The sequence below is a fragment of the Zeus faber genome (genome assembly GCF_960531495.2).
Source record: "Zeus faber genome assembly, chromosome: 6".
Taxonomy (NCBI): Eukaryota; Metazoa; Chordata; class Actinopteri; order Zeiformes; family Zeidae; genus Zeus; species Zeus faber.
This window is the reverse complement of record NC_137201.1, coordinates 13,372,826-13,394,920: the sequence shown is the minus strand read 5'-3', so window position 1 is coordinate 13,394,920 and position 22,095 is coordinate 13,372,826. Positions and strand designations below refer to the sequence as shown.

Sequence of the window (22,095 nt, the reverse complement as noted above, 5' to 3'; positions counted from 1 at the left end):
TTTTTTTTTAAACTATGTCATTTTTTAAAAACACACTTTTATCTGATGTGCACTGAAAGAATATAATGCATAAAAAAAAATATTTATCCCAGGGGATTTGTTATTGGCAAAGCAATGGTGAGCGAAGAAAAGGCAGGATATTCAGGCATTTTCTTCACCGGGATCCTTCAAACTAGTGCGTGTGTTTCTAGTGGGATTTAGTGTGTAGTGGTGGTGTATAGAGCACATTTTGTATATTCTGTATATATAACATATTTTTTAAATATATTTTATATATTTAGTGTTTACATACATACATACATACATACATACATACATACATACATTCTGTCTGTGCTTAGCAGTATTCTTTGATTTTGCACCAAACCGTACATCGACAAATCCCTTGTTAATCAAAATATACTTGACATCAGAATAAGAATAAGAATATTATTCTTATTCTGATGTAATACGAATATTATTCTTATTCTGATGTAATACGAATATTATTCTTATTCTGATGTAACAGTCTATCGCGGCCACCAGGGGCGCTGTGAGCTACTGCAAAGGATCATGGAACGTGAAGTGAAACCATTTAAGCTTTCGTTTGCACCGATTCGCCGATTTTTGCAAAGCGCTGATCCAATCATTTGAAACGACGACGGGAACAAATCAGACAGGGAGCTGCGTCACGAAGGTCCGGAACGCTGCCAGTAACTTCCTTGATCAGTCAATATTTTTAACGCACCCGACCGCTGCCGGCGACACATGACTGTGAATGTGCTTCCTTCAACGGCAAGGCTGCACCTCAAGCCCAGTCAGCTGACAGGCTCCAAACCGAGGACCGTAGAACAGAGAGAGAACTTTACTAACGTCCCTCTACCTGAGCAGGTGCAGCGAGAATCGGCTGTTATTTCACTGCATGTAAGTGCGCGGGCTGTGGCCGGCCGATCGATGTCATTCCAGATCTTGTCCCAGCTTCATTTAGCTGTCGTCATGGGTTTTTCTCGTAGCCGACGCGACGCATTTCACCCGATCGAATACACTGAATGAACAGCACGTTTCTGCAATTAAAAAACAACAAAAAACAACCTTTCACACTGACACATAGCCATAGTCATGCAGTCATTATGAATAATTCATCATAAATGGCGTGTTGGCTGTACTATAGCTTTATTCAATCAGGTTGTCCTCAATGAGACGACGATAAAGCCACAGCTTACGGAATCGCAGGTCACTCAACACACACACACACACACACACACACACACACACACACACACACACACACACACACACACACACTGAGAAAACCTGTCACTAGTGTTGATAGCAATATCAGTGATTAAAACTGTAAAGTTACCCAAAGGCTGTTGGACTCATTCAAATAATGTGCGCGTCATTGCAGTCCGGAATAATTATTGCAAATGTTATTTTTTTAGAGAGTTTATTGTGTCTTAATTTAAGCACAGTTGCGGTGTTTGTTACCATGCAATATAAACAGCCTTTATGTCCCACAACCTGTATATACTTTAAGACACTTAAGACACTATTTTCTATTTTCTATTTTGCAAATTTATTCGTAAAGATGCAGTTCGGAATTTAGGTTTTACCAATTTCAATGTTGGTTCTAGGATTTTTTTATTTTTTTCCCCAGACCTAACCTATCCTGGGATCCGGTGCCATGATCGATAACATGGAGTTTTATTTTTTAAATGCCATTTTATTTTGGAAAAAACGACTGTAATTATTATTATTTTGTACATGTGCGCCGCTGTCTATGGTTTTGCCCAACTGATTTTGATAACAGGGTTCTTACCAGCTCCTTGAGTTTCTTGAATTTCGTCCTATAAAAAATAAAAAAGTGAAAAATTATATTAAAAATCAAAAAACAAAAACAAAACGTTTTTACCCACAAACTCAAGACACCTACATTCTTCCTGTTTTTTTTTTTTTCTTCTCCATGAGCCCAAAAATTTAAATTCATTAAAACATGCAACCCAATAGTTGCTCTTTAAGTACTGGAATAATTTGAAAATATCCCCTCTTACATTTACATTTACATTTAGTCATTTAGCAGACGCTTTTATCCAAAGCGACTTACAATTGTTCAAACACCGACGGACGCAGCCATCAGGAGCAATTAGGGGTAAAGTGTCTTGCTCAAGGACACTACAGTATGCTAGCAGGAGGAGCCTGGGATCGAACCAGCAACCTTTAGATCACTAGACCACCAGCTCTACCGCCTTGTATTGAAGTGCTTGAAAAGTCCATTCAAAAAACACAATCATTGAAAACCAGGTTTTGTTATTCAAATCGTAACGTAATAAACATTTTTCAGAATTGCTTTTACAACATAGATTATGCCAGAGTGCATGCAGCATGGTTGGAAATAGACACCTATAATAGTAGATGACAATGAGCTCAATCATAGATATGTAGATATTATATAATAGACAACAAGGCTGAGATTATATTATATTATAATGAATAAAGATGACATTGAAAATTTATTACTGTGTATTTGTTTTGTTTGAAGCCTTTGAAAAGAAAGAAATGAGTACTTAGAAGAGTATTGGAATTTCCTTTTGTAATGTTTTGTCAGTTGCCGTAATCGTTGCCTGTCACCGTCACCTTTCAGATCCGATCATGAAGAAAAACAAGGCCAAAGTCAACAATGCGACTGAGAGGGAGTTTGGGTTTGAGTTCAGAGCGGGGAAACACAACTGTGTCCTCAAAGTTCCTCTTCAGTTTCCTGTTCAGGAAAACATCAATGATCTACACGGACGCCTGATGCTTCTGCACAAAATACCATGTTTTGTAGAAAATGGTAAGTTTTTATTTGTTTGTGTTTTGGTGTTGTTACTCAACGTTTATTAAAACGTACTTCATCAGAACCAGTTTATGTCACCGGGTACATTGACATATGCTACTGTGGAGATGTGTTCAGGAGAGGTTTGAGCAGTGAGCCAGCGAGCCTGAAGTGGCTCCTATACTATATATGTAGTTTGTCCGGTTGGAGCATGCAGAGAAGATCCCGGCTAGCAAGTCATTCTAGAGGTTTACGTGCTGGAGGCAAACCCTCATGCATCTAATGGTCGAGTGCGATGAGAATGCTTTGCATCTCTTTAAATGTGCATCTTTGGTCTCTCTTTCGTAAGAGGTAGACAGAGCGTTGTCTGTTTCCCTACAGACAATTTGCATTTACAAAAAAAGCTTAAGTCTGAAGAAAGGAGAATAAAAATATTAATAAAATAGAGTAAAAAGGGAGGTAAAAATGAAAATGGTCAAATCTATAAAAATAGCCAAAGAATAGAAAGCAGAAAATAGTGTATAATTTATTTATAAATGCAGTACTATGCACAGGATAAATTATTGTTCTAGGTATAAAGGGTATATATATGAATTACTAAGAAACGTACTAACTTGCTTATGAGGTAGTTTTCATGAAACCACCATGAAACATGTCTGAAATGAATAGATACACATATATACAGAGAAGGCAAAATAATTCATAAAATATTGAAATACACGCCTACCACTTAGTTGTTTTCAACTGTGATGTTATTTCAGTGTTTTCTGTGTTTTTCTTATCAAACAATTCAATTAAACAATGGCTGTTACAGTAAAGAATACACTTTAGTTTAGCTTCGCTTAGCGTACAATTGCGGAAGACGCAATGACAGTGCAAAAACGTATACTCCATCACTACATTCCCGCACTACTTTTTCTATTTTCATGTTTAAAATGACAATTTATTTAGAAAAATATGAGATACTACAGTGTACAATGTAGGGGCACATTACCGTGATGTGTTTTTGCCGTAATACATTTTTTGATAAGAAGGGCACAGAAAACACACTCAAATAATGGAACGTGGGTCATATGGTGGGCGTTGTACACTTTCATATTTAAATGAACTATTTCACATTCTCTGTGAATATGTGTATCAATTAATTTGGGACATGTGTTATGGTGGTTTCATGAGAATGACCCTGCAATGTCATACCAGTGTTATTGCACATATGTGTGTGTGTGTGTGTGTGTGTGTGTGTGTGTGTGTGTGTGTGTGTGTGTGTGTTAATGAAGCATGATTTATTCCCACCAAACCTGTCCTGAGATTACGCAAGGAAAGCCAAGCGAGGACATGTTTGGTGGTAATAAATCATATTTCATAACCCACACAAACACACCAGGTTTTTATTATCACTGGGTTAAGAGTTGAGGTGCTGTTCTCCCTCCCGATAGGAATTACTAGCAAATAGGAATCAGTCCAGGCACAAAGCAGTAGAGCTGTCACAGTTATTCAAACTATTGTATTGCAATTATTTGATCAGATTGCAATTTAATACGATTGTTTTTTGTGAAATTGTAAAAGAGTCCACCATCATACGTTTCCATCCAAATTTATGGGGAATTTTAAACAAATTTAGAAATTTTGCAATAAATAGACTGAAAAATGAACTGTCTACCCAAATTCTCATGTTCCAATCGTCAATGCCAGTACATGGCATTGACGATTGGTGGACATCTGCACGATTATTACAATGACTTGGAAAGAAAAAGAAATCATAACAACAAAGAGTAAAGGTGGCATAACAAATCCAGGTCCAGGCACTCAAGTAGGTTTAAAAAATGAAAAATCTTTTAATAAGCGGCTACAACATTGAAGGCAGAATGCCGTTATGTGTCGGTGGGTATTTCAAATTTATTAGCCCACTTATTAAAGACTTTTTAAATTTGCTATGCCACCTTTAGTCTTGGTGGTTATAATGTCTCCTTTTTCTTTCCAAGTCATATTCCCCTCCAAGAGCAACAGAGGTCTGCAGCATCAGAGGTTTTTCCTCCACGTCTATTATTACAAGTTCTATTTTGTCCATTTTGTAATACTCTGTTGTGTTTCCTCCTCTACTCCGCCTACTCCATGGTGCCTGTACGTGTGGCCCGCATCCTAGAGCTCAGGGTTTCGCTCTCCAGCTACATCGAGACGAGGACCATCCAGGATTATGACCGGGAGGCGGAGCTGGCCCTGCAGAAACTCACCACCGGAGAGGTGGACACAAACAAGCTGACCAACGCATGGGCTAGGTCCTACGCCGAGGTAACTAATCGTTCCTTCAAAGATCAAATCACCAAATGACCTATGCATCTATCTGTAAGAGTGATACGAAACCTAATCTTAGAGAACTGTCCTCGAATTCCCCCACTAACCTCAGGGCGGTTACGGGTCTTTAAAGTAATTTATACGGAGGTGGTGCACCCTGACTATCAATTGATTATTCATGACTGATTACTCCATTTTGAACAAATCTCAAACCCCATTTGCTGCGGCCACTATCTTCCACACTCATTTCACACTCACTGTGATGTCCTCCCTGCTAACAATCCGCTATCATTTTGAATGTGTCTATCTTGAGAACAGCGCCGTCACTTTTACATTGGACTCGGCCATGACAACATTTTCGACTGAGCCGTAGTCGCAGCCCTCGGATTTACCACAAGGAAATGATCAAAGTGTTGACTCCCTGTGAAGGCATTATCTTTCTCATTTCATCTTCTAGGGCGGCCAATGAGTTCGTCTGCTTTCGCATTTCAAAGTGCAGTAGTCTAACTTCTGCTGTCACTTGCCCATACACAAAAAGACGGGGGTTGCCCCAGTTTGTTCCACAAAGCCTTTACCTTTACTCAAAATGATGGGATGCAGAGTCCGGGTCTCTCTCTGTCGTTTGCTGAGGAAATGCAGAGCCGTGAGGCTGAGCCTATTTATAAAAATAAAAATAAAAACCCTGAATATATTTCGCTGATTGTATTGAAAGATTGTGCATTATGGAATAATATGTATGCAATAGCACTTGTATTACACTGTACATACTGTAATAAGCTGGTTAGTACATAGTAATTATTCATATTTATAATTGATACCCGATATAACATAACAATTTATCCTGTTCATATTTCATAGTTCATATTGCATTTTGTATAGTTTTTTCAATTACTATTTCTGTTTGGTATTTTTTGGGGCTATTTGTATATATGTGACCATTTTTTTTTATTCATTTTGACCTCACTTTGTATTGTTTTTGATTGTAGTATTTGTTTTTTTTCCATTTCTTCGCACTGTTAAGGTTTTCTTTTAATATTTTCATGTCAGTCATTTGTAGTGAAACGCACCACACCTCGGCAGAACAAATTCCTAGTAGATATGAACCTGGCAGAATAAGCTTTTTATTCTGAAAAGATAAATACAGATAATGCAGATAAATCAACCCTTTAGTTTCAAGTCTTTAAACCTATATGTGCCAGAGTATAAAACACTGACCTGAAATTAGATTTTAAGGGTCGTTAAATTACTTGCTTTGAATTATAAAAAGTGGAATATTGGGAAATTGAGGATGTTGCTGTTCTTGGGGGAAAAAGCGAAAAAATTGTCTTACATTTTGCTCAGCTGCGTTAAAGATGGCCAGAAAAGTCTGTCATAGCTTTTGTTAATATCTGCAGCAATTGTGTCTATTAATACACTTTCAAAAAACCAATTTCTCTGTCTTATGCAATGCTGCTGCGCCTCATTATTCCATTGTAATATGAATTAATGGCCCTTTTCCGCTTTGTGCTGAATGGGCTGTCTGTATGTGGCCTGGTGTAATGGGTGTAAAATGCTGACTAACCCCGGGTTTCCGTCTGATAAACCACACGTTTGTGTAATTGTGTAACTTTCTTATGAAGCACTTTGCAGGCTTAATAAAAAGTTCCAAACACTTCAATTTCTGTCACCGTTCAGACTACTCTGGCGCACGCTCGCCCCGAGGAGCCTAGCTGGGACGAGGACTTTGCAGATGTGTACCACGAGCTGATTCATTCCCCCGCCTCGGACACCCTCCTCAACCTGGAGCACAACTACTCCGTCAGCATCTCCGAGCTCATCAGCGAGAGGGACATGGAGATCAAGAAGCTGCTGGAGAGGTTAGTATCCGGGAAGGGAGTGATGGGGAATCGCCGGTTCAAGGGTGAATGAAAACTTCACAATGAAATGAAATTCATCCCTGGAAGATGGTTCCATGCAGTTCAGTTCATATATGCTAAAAAGCAAAAGGTAGTCTTCAGGCTTTGAGAAAATAAAATAATTGTTATAATGTGTTTTCCTGTCACTTTGACCATTTTATAGTGATATTATACAGCAGTGGCCATCAGTTGTTCCAAGGAATATAATAAGTCAAACCCCCACGGTCCTTCAGTCCCAGTTGTAAATTTAACAAACCCGAGGCATTACAGTCCATCTGTATTTTCCATGGTACGGATGCATAAGCATGGTAAACAATTACACAATTGTAGTTCAGATTCCTTTTTTAAGGTGTTCATAGAGAACAACAGCTTAACTTTTTTTTTTTTACTCACCATATCATCTCTGCAATTTAGTGAAATGTGAGTGGTAAATGTAAAAAAACAAAAACGCCCTAATACTACACAGGCCTGCCTGTCCGTGCAGGGTAAGGTCTGGACAACATGGAGCCGGCTCAGCGGCACTTGGTGTCATCATCTTGTTGAAGGATCTTCTCATCTAGGGCATTCCACTGCTTCAATAATATACCAATAATGAGTCAAAGCAAATCAAGAGTCTGTTTTTTTTCTGTGCATTTCCTTCAGTATCAGGGGCGTCATCGGAGTACCAGATCAGAAACAAGTGTGTTTTGTTCTCCCCCGGCATTCCAGGCAAGCGGCAGAGATGGTGAAGGTGATGCAGGAGCTGGGGAACACAATCACCGACCAGGATGTGAACACCGTGGCCTCGCAGCACTTTGAAGCGCAGCAGGTCAGAAACGGTTCTGACACAGCAAACGGTTCTGACACAGCAGCCTTTGCCGCTCCTTTGGCTAGATGGGCTCATTTGACTTCTTATAACCACCGGGTTGGAGAGTTATGAGGCTGTCGTCATTGACGGGAAAACCTCAATTAAACGCTTCTACGAGATCTGGTCCCTTGAGCATCTATTTATTTATTTATCTGCCCTTTTCTCTTTCCGTTCTACTCCCCACTACCCAAATGTATTCTCCTGTAAAGAAAAAAATGAACACATTTGAGTATTTTTCGAGCTTATAGAGCTTGTGCGTAATCACCGGGTGTCACGACATTTCACTGCATATATGTACGACCGTATGTGTATGTTTGTGACAAATAATCTCTTGAACTTGAATGGTTCCCGTGAAGCAACACTGAACAAGCAGCCCCACCCCATTTTTTGTAAATTACTGCATGATGAAATGATTGAAAATAACACAGTGCATGTTGAAGGGCTTTTAACAGGTTTTTCAGGTTTTTAACACATCACCGTGCCTTAACATGTCTGCCTGGTTACTATACGCCTGTTTTGCTGGAAATTATAAGACAGACAAAGGCTCCTTGTGTTTTAGGACAGTATTCCAGGTGAGGGATGGCGTGTAGGCTCCTCATCCTTGGTTTACTGGGATCTGTAGTTGTCCAGTCCATGAATCCATGTCCGGCAATGATGGGCGATGGCTGATTGAGTTCCCCTGCTCTTTCTTTTTTGGTTTTCTCTTTTCCTCCACTACTCCCCCTGATAGGTCTAATGCCATAGAAGTGTGGAATCTCTTATATAACATACTTTTTCCTTTTGGGTTCAAGCCTGACTTTTGCATGAACCAATATCTGGCTCTAACTGATTGTCCGCTGAATGCACTCAGCGATGCCACGCAGGCCCTTTTACTTTCCCTTTGGCCGATCTTGCATAATGAAAATGGGTGAGAGCCTCTGCTGTATGTGTTTCCTCTTTCTTTTTATCACTAGGGTCTGCTATCACACTGGATTGGTCTAATAGTCTCTGAACAGCTGTGGGATGTTCTATAGGGTCGACAGATATTAGTCAGTGTGAGCTGGTTCTGGTCGATGGGGAAGGCTGTAGTTCAACTAGTGTCGTTTTTAAAAAGGACCTGGATTGGGGGGGAAAAACACCTCCAAACATGTTAGTGAAACTCTTTCAGTAAGTATTGACATTATGGTCTTTCCCCTGTCATATTGATATGTATGGAGTGTTCAACATTGTTTCTGGTGGGCAGGTGCTCGAGAGCAAATGGGCCAATGAGCTGAAGCAGGTGACTGGCATCCAAAAGCAGGAGTACCAGGAATGGGTCATCAAACTGCACCAGGACCTGCGGAAATCCACCAACAGCAGCAAAATTAAGTAAGTGTCTATGCCTATTGTTTGTCTTCTGTTTGGATGCAAGCCAGCAAGTTACCTCAGGTCTTTGGAGATCACACCAACTTAATGTGATGTTGAGGATGTAACACTTTACTGGGGTGGTTCACTGCCTACCTTTTGGGGAAAGGAAGAAGAGTCACAGCGCAGAGACAGAAACACTATCTGCAGATGCAGTAGCTGTGGTGGAAAATGCTTTGGAGAGAGTAACAGCTCACACATCACATGTTATAGTTGACTGTAATTCATGTAGGTAGGCACGTCTGGGAGGTGAGCCCCTCTTGTATTGACCACTGCGGTGTCCTTCCTCCGCGGAAGTCGCCGCAGCATGCCATTTTCCAACTGTGTTCTCTACCCAGCGTCCGCTGGGTGCGCTGGTGCAGAGGACTTAATCCAGAACCATTTCATGTCTGGTTGACGTTTGAAGTGCCGGCTATATTTACATAGAAATTGGAGTCATTAGGAATCAGCAGCAGCTCGAGTGAAGTCGTGTCTTGACTTTTGCCGCAAAGGCTACTTCGGTTTGAACTTTAGATCAAAGTATAACTCAAGAAGGAAAAAGCAACCTAATTGATGTTGAGAGTCGTGTCCTTCTGATATCGATTGCCTGGTTAGGTCTAGAATTATCTTTTTGCAAATTTGATATTCCATCAATTTCCAGATGCAACCACGGCCTGTGTTCTCAAGGTTTTTTGGGCTGTTTATTTTAATAATGCATATCATTATATTGCTATAGATTTAAGATCAGTGAGTTCAGCATTTTGGGCCACTATTTAGATGAAGTTACTTAATTAACTTGTGTCTTTCAATGGGAAATACTTCAACCAACATCTGGACCTACTATTCTTTTCCTTTGATATTTTCCTTTGACAGTTCATGAAGAACAGCAATCTTTTCCATAGCCAGAATCCAAAGTCAGAATGGTTTGTACCGTTCATACGACAGATATATATTTTTTCTTTTTTTGTTTGGAACGAGGGAATAGGTCTGTAAACCTTTGTCTACATTTGGAGGAACTGCTTTTAGTTACTACGCCACCTGCTGGAATACTCACACACTAGCTCCTCCTATTAATTAACACTAACAGTATTAAAGAGCAGACCAAGAACCTACTTTTTGTATCTGCATTTGATTAATCTGGTTTTCTTTCGCTATGGTTTTGTGTCTGTATATTTAGTACATACATATAGCGCATAAGTACAGATTTCTTCTGGAGCATCCAGAAAGAAAACATTTTCCATTCTCTTTACTTTGGCCTGATACTGAATCTTCTTCACTATTTAAAACTCTTGACAGTTCTCCATTTTAATACTTTGAATATAGTTAATTGCAGCTTAAAAGCACTTGCAAATGAAGGCTGTATCGTGTTTGACTGTTATTTGTGTGACTGAATCCAGCGAGGAGATCAAGATGCAGCCCAGACAGCTATCAGAGGCGGCGGACGCTGGGGCGAGGCTGTTCGAGGAGCAGCCACAGCTGGAGGAGAGCTTTACTATACACCTTGGTACAACCCGCTGTGCTGAATATTTCTGTATTTTGAGATGTCCCAAAATGAAGCAATAAATCAAAACAAAATATAATTTAGGAGTTGATCCATAATTAATGTCTCGTGGTTCCAACTGGTTCGCTTGAGGTCTTATTTTGTGCTTCTTGCGTAGTAAATTATTTTAATTTGCTTTTCTTCAAACATCCTCTCTGCAAAACCATGGCCCTTTTAATCATTTTTAAATAGAGCGACTTTTTGCATTCCTTTTCAGTAATGATAAAAAAAAAGAATAAGTCTTTCCATGTCTGCCCTGCACCCTTTGTTTTTTAAAAGGTTCCAATGAGAACGCAACTCAATTCACTGCCTTCCTGTGATGAACAAAAAAGCCTGAAAATCAGGAACAATTGATGCCCTAAAAGAGCTAAAAGCATCATTCCAATTAACGTGGGCGATGAATGCTGAATAGCAATGGAAACGTCGCAAACTTGTGTTGATGTTTAAATACAAACTCACCAATCTCCAGTGGGATTTTAGCAAAGAGTAACCCATTTATTTTGTGTATTGAACATTTTGTGAAGCTGATAAGCCTCTGTTAGTCCTCTAATTTCTGAATTGTGCTTTGATATTGTACCATGTAACTCTTTGGCGTTCGCCCTCCACATCGATCCGAGGAGTCAAAAGATTTGAAAAAGTCAATTTACATTGAAATTCACGATTTGCCCACAACCGCTGCCTGTGCTGCTGTAAATATGTACAGAAACTTTTTGGTTATTTCGCAATATTCTGCCATGTAGGTTCTGGTCTGGTCTGAGATGTTTCAGCGTGTGTGTTCTTGCATGTGTAAATGAATGCGCGTTTGCTTGTTTTTTTGCACACGCAGGCGCCCAACTGAAGACGATGCATAACCTACGGCTGGTGCGGGCGGATGTGCTAGACTTCTGCAAGCACCGTCGCCATGGCACCAGCGGCGCAAAACTGCGGCGGCTTCAGACGGCACTCTCGCTCTACTCCTCGCTCTGCGGCCTGGTGCTTCTGGTCGACAACAGGGTCACTTCCTACAGCAGCATCAAGAGAGGTCAGGGGTCAGATCGCAATGTCAGTGCAACCCCGCATTTCACTGCAGCGCCTTAAAACATTTGAACTCACAAGGTCTTGAAATTACATGCCGCTTTTTTTTTTGTGTGTCCGATTCAATTATCATTGAAATAAATTTGATATGAAGACATTGTAACTCTCCATAAAGTACACTGAATTTGACACCACTTTCAAATTTTTTGTGAGTTAATTTATTCATTTTGGGAGTTTTGTGGTTTAAAAGTGTTAAAATGTCAGGCAGTGATACCGTGGTTTAGACAGTTAAAAGACCTATAAAGCTTTTTTTTACGGTTGTACCGCCTGAGCTTTTTAACAAATTAATAAATGATCTAATAAACATAGATTTAAAAAAATATTTTTTACAAAATATAAAATGAAATGCATGTACCTCAATATTGTTTTTACTCCTAAAAAACATATTTGTCATCGACCCATAAACATTGTGCCTGATTTTTTTATCCATCCATATATTTATTTTTGTCAAAATTAGTAAAGTTCTCTTGCCTCCAAAACTCCAAAACCCAAAGTCTTTTGCTGAATACTTGAGGGATGTTTGGTCCAAAAACTACTTCAAAATTTGCCTTTAAAAGGTCTTTAAAAAAGTTTTAAATGTAACTTTCTGATACATGCATACACCCTGATTGATCACACTCTTCCACTCTTCTCCTGAGTGCCGACAGCACAGTTAAGAGCCGGGGTCTCAAACTACCGGCCTGGGGACCCACACCACAGTTTAATTAATTCACAGTTAAATTAGTGCACTCAATTACACTGTTGTGTCAGAATCTAGAAAACACAGTCAAATATAATATAATTAAGATTTTATTGTGATTGCATGTCTATTTTTAACTGATTTATTATAAGGCAATTGACTAATGTGGCTTTAAAAACAAAAACATGGGACAGTTTGTTTTACCCTTGACGTTCAACACAGTCCTCCTCAGCTGAAGACAACCTGGCCATTGGGAGGGAAGGATCCAGTTAATCCAATCAATATAATGGATATAAAGGATCCAATCAATATTTTATCTATCTGCTCTCTGTCCTCGCCCACCACTAGACTTTGCAACAGTGGCCATGGAGTGCACAGATTTCCACTTCCCTCGTCTGGAACAGCAGCTGGAAGTGGTCCAGCAGGTGGTGCTGTACGCCAGAGCTCAGCGCAGCAGCAAACAGAAGGAGCAATCAGGTGCATTTACACATGCACTGTAAACCTGAAAATTATCCGGACATTGCACGGATAAGCTGTGTGTGTGTGTGTGTGTGTGTGTGTGTGTGTGTGTGTGTGTGTGTGTGTGTGTGTGTGTGTGTGTGTGTGTGTGTGTGTGTATTTTTTTTTTTTTTATTTACCTCTGCTACTAACAGAGAGGGTCTATAGTAGTTCTTGGTTACTTCCCATTCCCCTCTTCTTGAATCTTAATGCTTCAAAGCACTGACAAACTCTTATCGCATCATGTCTCAGAACAAGATCTTTATTTTATTTTTTTTCCAAAACATTCTTAACATTTCAACCAGTTGCTTCACTACAAAACTCTGTCGCAGTCCAGGGACTTTTACTCAGATGAAGGCCTAGTGTCATGCTGTCAATGTCATGCTATTTGCCTAGAGTGTGAGAGAGTCATCCTTGCCAATGTGTTATTAGAAATCGGTGTCCAGATCCTTAGTGGATAGGTTTGCTCATTCTCAATCCAGGCCTTATTTAGGCCTTATTTATAACGCTATTTCCTATTGAGAAACATCCAGCTCTGCTGCAGCTTCTCATTGTGCTTAAATTGCAGTCCAATGGGGCAAAAGTTCAAGCTCTAAATTTTTATTTTCTATTTCCTTTATCAAACGGGAATGTCTTTCTGTATTATTCGAACATGTTTAGAATAACACTAATATCACATTTTATTGAAAACTACTTTTTGCAATGAAGTGGCGCAACTTCCTGTTTCTAGTCTAAAGCTGATTCGAGTCTGTTAAACCCAGTTGCACGGTTGGCTACCATTTTTTTTCTGCTATAACAAAGTCTGACTTGAGTTTCCCATTTGCAATTTAAAGTTTTTCAAGGCTCAAACGCCTACCTATTGGACTGCATTTAGGAACAGTGAATGTGAAGTTTCTCAATAGTAAAGCGTTGTGCTGTGAAGAGTTATAAAAGATGCGATCCGGCTTTTTCCACGGCCTTTGATGAACATATCCCTTAACAAAATCTCGGCTTAGTTGTGCTGTGTATGGACACATTCTCACTGGCCATTAAGTCTTACATGGAGATTGAGTTTGCCATTAAGCATACCTTGTTAAAATTTTGTATCCAGCCATGACCTTGTTTTCTTTTGACTTTCCTCTTACAGAGGTTCTGAGGAATGGCGCTGACGATAAGAACAAAAATGTCGAAAGAAACCCCTCAAATATCTTACCAGGTAATAATGTCCATTATGTTTTTTTGCTGTGAAACAGTCCTGCATGTAGATCACGCGACGCGTTTGCGGAGTGATATTTAAGCCTCCTTAAACTGGCTTCTTTAGTCGCCTGCCAACAAAGCTGATGTGCTCCTTTAAGGTGAGTTCTACATCTCCCGGCACTCTAACCTGTCGGAGGTCCACGTCGTCTTCCACCTGTGCGTGGACGACAACGTGCGCTTGGGGAACATCACGGCCCGGGAGCCGGCCATCATGGGCCTGAGAAACATCCTGAAGGTCTGCTGCACGCACGACATCACCACCATCACGGTCCCACTGCTGCTGGTCCACCACATGTCCGAGGTGAGACTCCGATCGGACAGTTTGGACGATAACCCTTTTAGTTATTTGGCTGAGTGGTTCTTAATTATCGAAACGTGGGACGGGAGGAACGACAGCTGGAAGTAATATGTCAGCACCACTTTTCCTTGCCGCACAAGATTGCCGAGTCAGTCGTTCGACAAGCTCTCGCATTCTCCGCTGGCTTCCGCTCGTCTGTGGCGCTCCAGCAGTGGCTGCGGTCGGGGCCCGTTGATCACCGGTTGTGAAGTCGGCGTGGCATTTTCCTGGGTTTCCTGAGGCAAAGGCCGAGAGTGGAGTCAGGAACGTTTCCATTTGCCGAGTTCCTCATTCCCTACGGGAGGACTACGTGCTCACATCAGAGAGATAGAACAGCTGCGGCTTTTATTGAATAGGGATGATCTTAGCTTAACACACAAACGGATTTAGGCTGACAGCCGTCAAAATGTTTTAGGAAAATTCAAGCAAATATACTTAAGTTGATTTTTATTGTTCAGTCTGTCAACAATTACATAATAAAGCCAACGGATTTAAGAAGGAAAGTGATTTCTTAACAAGCATTTGGCATTCATATCATGCCACAACCTGCCCAATGAAATGTTCCCTCTCATGTCCAGTCAGGAGGCTGTGTTTACTCTACTGCAGACTCTTAATTGTTTGCCTCTGGTTTGACTTCAAACAGTCTACATTTTTGTGAGATATTTTGTTGTTTGCACAGGTCTATTCTGGCTTTATGGCATTAGAACAAACAGCCTAGTTTGTCCATGGAGCCAAACGCTGGAATTATAAAATCATACACCACAAGGCTGTTCCCGGAGATTTATATTTAGAGGAAATGGGAATGATTAGCGAACTGTGAGTGATGTATAGCAGTCCAAAAAGGAGATGCTCGATACCTAGTTGTTATTCTTTGGACCAATTTGAGACGCCTGCTTGCAGACACTTCTCCTTGGCTTGCAGGCCGTACATTCTGACCCTAACCTAACCCTTGCTATTTCTGCTTTACACAACAGGCTGCAACAGCCCTGCTCAGTGGCCGTGGCCTCAGTTCTAACAAAAAACAATGTCGAAAACAAAAACAATGTCTGGTGCTCTTTTTACCTGATCAACACAGCAAATATGCAATCAAGTCATGAATTGAGTAGCCAACAGGGAGAGGGTTTACCAGGGTTGCCATGATTCCGATTCGAAATCGAAAATAGAGCGCAATGAGCGGTAGTTTTCTTTGAAATGACAAGCAGGGGCGCGATTCTCCCCTTATTTTTGTGGGTAATATTGTCCGACATGGATCTTGACCCACAAGACAAAATTGATGTGATCGCTGATGTAACATTGTCTGAAAAAAAACTGCGTGCTGTATCGCTGAAGCACAGCTTTTCCAGCTGAGCTGCGTGTGCGCGGGAGGGAGGTTCGAGCCGCGGGAGCCGGAGCTCGCAGCGTGTGCCTTCTAATAATTGAAAGAAAAATCTGATAATTTTACAATATGTCCAGTTGGTTTGTCCACTTAAGAGGGCAGAACAGAGACCGGCAGCTTGTGAGAAGTGCCCATAGGCACCGGTACGCGCTCTATAAGAGTAGTTAACGTTATGGGTATGATTTGGATTGTGATATCAAAGATAAGATAATAATGTTAATGTTAAACAGAACATGATGCTGTGATATGATGAGTAGAATTATGGAAAAAGGTCTGATTAGAGAAGAACACATCTATCTATTCCTTTTGTCTTATGTATTGATAAACAAGTGTTTTTTATTTATAAATCAGGAGTCGAACAATGGCATAGCCACAGTCGGTACTAGAAAAAAAATACATACGTTTAAATCGAATAGAAAACTGATCTAACTGACCTTAAAATCAAAAGTCAAATCGTATCGTGCGTTTGGAGAATCGTGACACCCCTAGTGTTTACATGCACAAAAACAGAACAGGGAACATTTTCGGAAAGTCTCCGCTAAAGTGCGCGATACAAACAATGTGAACTTCATATCCTCTGCTCCCAATATTTGGACAAATGAGCCATGTAAACTGGCTTGGTTGAAGGAGCCAACACGTGGAAAAACCCTATTCAAAATATCTTAACTTCTTTTGATTAATGTGTGCATGTGAACGTACTTATGGATTGCAACATCCACTTTTTGCTCCAAATGTTTGTTGATTGTTTCCGGTGGCCCATTTTGTTGTGTATAGGGAAATGAGCCTGAAAGGCATGTTTGTCTTCTTCCAAAGCCTCTCAGCTGTTGTCCTGTTGTTGCTTTGCTTAATCTAGCATTGCATTATATCTGTGCCAGTCAAAACACCTTGTTATTGGTGTTAACGTGATTTGTGTTTTTTAATCTCGAAGGATAAAGTTAAAAGTTTGTCTCAATGTAGGCCTCTCCTGACTAGTTGCTGTATCATTTGTCTGTCGTGATGACAGGGTTGATATGACTGGTGCCACCAACACACAGTGATGCATAGTTATTTAACTTGGCAAATGCAGGGATTGTTATTCCTTGTCTCTCTTTCTGCAGGAGATGACTATACCCTGGTGCCTTAAGCGAGCTGAGCTGGTTTTTAAATGTGTAAAAGGTAAAAAGTATTAAAAAAAGCAAATGTGTATATTGAAGATAAAACATGTTCATATCGTGGTATTTTCATCATTTTTTGTGCACTTGTTATAATTCAGATAGATATCGGATCATTTTATGTTTTTTAATTTGCAGGCTTTATGATGGAGATGGCCTCCTGGGATGGAGGTATTTCCCGCACGGTTCAGTTTCTAGTGCCAAAGGTAAGGGGTTAATTTGCTGTACATGATTTGCCGGTTCACAACATACAGCAGCCTTCATATATCTTCAGTAGTAAACTGTCAGCGGTGCTCTTATGTTGATTCAACGGTAATATAGACTTAAGGCCTCTCTTGTATGCGGTGCCATAAAGGCACACCTGCCGCGTGTACGTCGGAGAGAAAAGCAGTCCGTCTGAAAAGCACACTATAAATCATGGATTACATGCGTCAGGCTCCTTTTGACCACAGTGCGTTCAGTGCTCGGATCAAGAACGCCCTTTGAGGGTCATCCTTTTGAAAGTATAATAATCACTGGGATCAGCCGCTGTTGCTCTCGGACACAGAATTCTAATCTTGTCGGAGACAGCAAAATAAACGAGTCTCATTTTGGATTGCGGGGGTTGACATCAAACCGGCCAAATTCTGAGTCGCCGCACAAAACTTGCTGGACAAAGAAAGAAAAGGGAGAAAGAGAAACTCTCCCTCTGAGCCTGTCTCGCCCACGAGATTTTGACTAGAATTAGGACTCTCTGGACTGAGCCTCCAACTCCCTAAAAGAACACAACTGTCTGCTTATTCTGGAGGCTTACGGGGAAGGTTTATCCCTTTTAAGTCATACAAGTTACTGTATGATATGCCAGAAAGGCAGAGTGGCCTGTCGTACGTGCTACACCTGCTGACATTAAATCGCTCTGGCAGTGGGAACTTTCTGCTCGGACCTCATTCAAAATGGCACCCACAAAAACACTTTATTTTTAATTTTTCATTTTACTGGGACACGGTGGCTAAATTTCTCTGCGTGTTTCCCTGTGTTTGTTTGTGTGCACGCCCGACTGAATGTTGTTCCTGCGTGCCCCTGCGTGTGTTTGTGCTTAAACCTGGACACTTAAAATGCTTATTTGATGAGCGGCGGTGCTTGTGACTGACGCGGCGTGTTCCCCATTAAAAGCTGCAGCTGCCGGGGCTTCACATCATTCCAAGCGTCTTGGACTACCGCTCCCTTGGGAAGTGTGCTCCGCGGTGTCAAACCAAAAGGGCAAAAACACTTTGGGGGTTTAACACTAGATGCTGCACAAATAACAACAAAAAGCAACCTGTGTGCAAAAGGGTTTTCCTTCATCTGGCTCTACATTTTATAATCTGTTCTTTTGGCCAAGAACTTTTTCATATACAAGGAATTAAATGTGGTAATAATTGGTTAATTGCTGTACAGACAATTAGCAAAAAAAATAGCTTAAAGCCAGCTTTACACTGAGCTCCTCACTGGAAGTCCATTCATTTCTATGGAGAGTTTATGTTGGAATTAATGTTGGATGTTGCCATATTCACCATCAATACATTTACAAGTAAAATGAGAATAGATATAAAGAGATGCAAATAAACATTTTTAAAGGGTTTTTTTTTTGCTCTTTTCAAATACTATTTGAGGGGCATTTTTCAGTGCCCCTTGATTCAGTGAAAATGACAAAGGCCACTTTTGGGGGCAAATAAGAAAGCTGCAAGGAGAGTCACAGTGTTGCACCAGATCCGCGGGGAAAGCCGGCTTTATGCAAAACATAGACAGTTCCCCGGCGGCCGCGGGGAAGTACTGTGGGATCCTACTGTCGGATGCGTTTTCTAAAATATAGTGTAAATCCCGTTGAACAGTCTGAAAAAAAACCCCAAAAACAATTATACAGAATATACAAAAATGTTTCAACGTCATAGACGCAACTTCATCGGCCAAATACGTTAACATGCAGGCCTTGGACTTGGTCAATTGGATTGTCAGAAAAAATTATAAATATGAAGTGTGTGTGTGTGTGTGTGTGTGTGTGTGTGTGTGTGTGTGTGTGTGTGTGTGTGTGTGTGTGTGTGTGTGTGTGTGTGTGTGTGTGTGTGTGTGTGTGTGTGCGCGCGCGCGCTTCAGTAATCTCAGTTCTTCTGCTCCCCAAGCATAACTTTCTCTCTCTCTCTCTGTCGACAGACTATCTCGGAGGAGATGTTTTATCAGCTGAGCAACATGCTACCTCAGATCTTCCGTGTCTCCTCCCCTCTGACATTCACCTCCAAGCACTGATGGGGAGACAGGTGCAAAACGCACGTTTTTTTTTGGGGAATACCGCTTGAAGATGAACATGCAAATGTGTTTTGCTGCATGACAACCGTGACCCTGAGGAAGAGACAGACTTGGGAATTTGCCTGTTTTTTGTTTTTTTTTTGTTTGTTTTTTTGTCCTTATTGAAACAGACACAAACCTGGTTTGAAACGCGGTATTGTGCCATTAGAAGTAAGAGGGGAACAAATGTTCCATGTGAAGCATGTAGACTTTAATTCACTAAATGTCTAAACGATGAAAGAAGGAGGTTTACCATGGCCCCACCAGTTTTATATCAAACACATTCCTGGTCCTATGTATGCAAGTCTTCACCCGCTCCACCCCCTAAAAATACTATTATTCAATCTGTTTGAATTAAGTATGATGGATGACCACGTGATCCGGGCGACAGAATAGATTTAGTAGTCTAATCCCTTGGGTAATTGGCATCGTATCGCTCGGGTTTATCGCCACGAAAACGCCCAGTGAATTTATCTCTTCCAACGCAGAAGACGAAATGTGTTTCTGATTAGATGACCATCAAACAGATGCACTTAGGTGTGTGTGTGTGTGTGTGTGTGTGTGTGTGTGTGTGTGTGTGTGTGTGTGTGTGTGTGTGTGTGTGTGTGTGTGTGTGTGTGTGTGTGTGTGTGTGTGTGTGTGTGTGTGTGTGTTCTGTACTTCTCTGTCACAGCAGATGGCACTGTTCCAAAGGAGACAGATCTTTTGGGGGGTGGAAATAGAGAACTTGTACTTTACTTTTCCAGGGTAAACTTTGTTGAATTTGTACCATTTATGGCCTCATTTATTGTCAGCCTGATATCCAAGTGTAAGAGGGTGTAACATATTATACTATCCCCCTTGTACGTTTGAATATTTTATGTACTCCCTTGACTGTGAAGTCTACCAGAAAATGATCTACAATACAAATGCTTATTAAAGCCACCGTATGTGTCGAAAGCATTATTTCACATCTTGTTTCCGACCAGGAAAACTATGCACTTCAATTTGAATGGATTGGAAAAGGAGTCTCTGATGGTTAATACTGTAGCCTGTGTCAGTCTGAAATTGTACTTTCTCGCTACCCGTACAATTGGCCTGGACCATTTTAGGCTCTGATCAAGTCAAAACCTCAAACGGCATTGATGATAACCCAGGAGATGCATTGCCAGATGTTTAGCATTCTAGCCATTGTTCTCGTTGGCAACTAGACATGCGTTGCCTTGAGTAGAATGCCGTGGGTCCAAGACAAATTTCGCGTGATACCTGTTATCCTGTGTCTGCATGTTCACAAGCCAACAAAACAAGTATTTGTTCATCCAGTCTTGGATTTGTGTCGTGAAACAAGCACCAAAGTGGCAGTGGTGGATGAAGTGCTCAGTCTGTTTACTGTAGTAAAAGTACAAAATACACCTGACACAAAATGACTCTATTAAAGGTGAAGGTACCACATTGACAATTTATACTTAAGTAAAAGTATAGTTAATTGCTCTTAAATGTACTTAAGTACTCGTCATACTCAGCGCCCTGATATAACAGAGCCTATAATACAGCGTAAAGTGATTACTGCTTTAAGTCAGCTTTGATTCCCAAATATCAAAGTCAAAAAATAAAGGTTGAGTTCATTGGTGTGGAGTGAAAATCCTGTTGTTACTCAAAAAAGAAAAAAGAAACATTTCACATTCATCAGCTCATGATCAAGTTTTGTCACGTGGATGGACCCATGGATTGCCATATGGAAATAAAATACCTGTTTTGCAAAGTTTTTCATTCTTTTGACATTAACTATGAGGTGTAATATTTATTCCCCTCACAATTACAAAAAAAAAAAAAAAAAAAAAAAAAAATCCCAATCAATACGACTAATGCTGTTGAGTTATGTTACTATTACCACTCTCTTCTTAATATTATTGGGTAAAAACATTGCCGTTCAGCACACAACAAAGTTTTTACTCCATTTTTTTCCACCATAAGGCTCTGCAGGAAGAAAAAAAAAACGAAGAAACTACACAAATTGGAGATGAAAGGCTGATCAGTCCATAAGTAAGCCCGATAAAACACTATACAACGTCTGTGTGTGTGTGTGTGTGTCAGCCTTTGTTTAGATGCCTTTGTGATTGACTATCAGTGCATTCCAGTTATTTGGGTTGTCGTATGCTTTAGATGAGTGATGGGCAGCTTCACCTGAAGAATTTGGCTTTCAGGCTACATTTCTTACATTTCTAAATTGGTTTTGATCTCGACAAATCAGGAGACTTGCCTCGTCAAATGAAATGTATTCCATTTTTTTTGTAACTCTACATTCCATAAGATTCGTTTTTTTTTCCCACGATTGGACGTGTCCGGCAAGTTATCTTTCTGCTTTGGCCTGTCTCGCGTGTAGCAGTATATTAACGCGGTAATCCATACGATCGTCTGTGTTCTATGGGGATTTTCAAGTCCCAGGGTTTCCACGTGGAACCGGAACAATCAAGTTCACCGTGGTCTTCGCTCCAAGACTGTCGCGTTTTTTTTTTTTTGTTGCCTCTCACTCGAGAGGTCATCGCACTCGAAAAGTATTTTGACTTGTTCCTCTTTTTCTGTTGACAGTTTTTGTTTTGGGGGTTTTTTTGGGTTTATTTTATTTTATTTTATTTATTTTTTTTTTGCGTGTGAATGTTCATCCACGTCAACCGCTCGGTGGCCACCACCAGCCGACACACACACACACACACACACACACACACACACACGCACAC

The 22,095-nt window shown here is 40.6% G+C and overlaps 1 protein-coding gene across 1 annotated transcript; it reads left to right on the top strand.

The window, feature by feature from the left end:
- The first annotated feature begins 803 nt into the window (after positions 1 to 803).
- Positions 804 to 20,498, top strand: ferry3 (FERRY endosomal RAB5 effector complex subunit 3). The gene is made up of 14 exons (XM_080002641.1): positions 804 to 903; positions 2,621 to 2,809; positions 4,935 to 5,080; positions 6,758 to 6,939; positions 7,687 to 7,786; positions 9,048 to 9,172; positions 10,585 to 10,691; positions 11,554 to 11,748; positions 12,829 to 12,957; positions 14,105 to 14,173; positions 14,313 to 14,515; positions 17,024 to 17,081; positions 17,216 to 17,283; positions 19,247 to 20,498. Exons 2-14 carry the CDS (start codon positions 2,629 to 2,631, stop codon positions 19,337 to 19,339), a joined length of 1,656 nt encoding a protein of 551 aa, XP_079858767.1. The 5' UTR covers positions 804 to 903; positions 2,621 to 2,628; the 3' UTR covers positions 19,340 to 20,498.
- Positions 20,499 to 22,095: the final 1,597 nt, after the last annotated feature.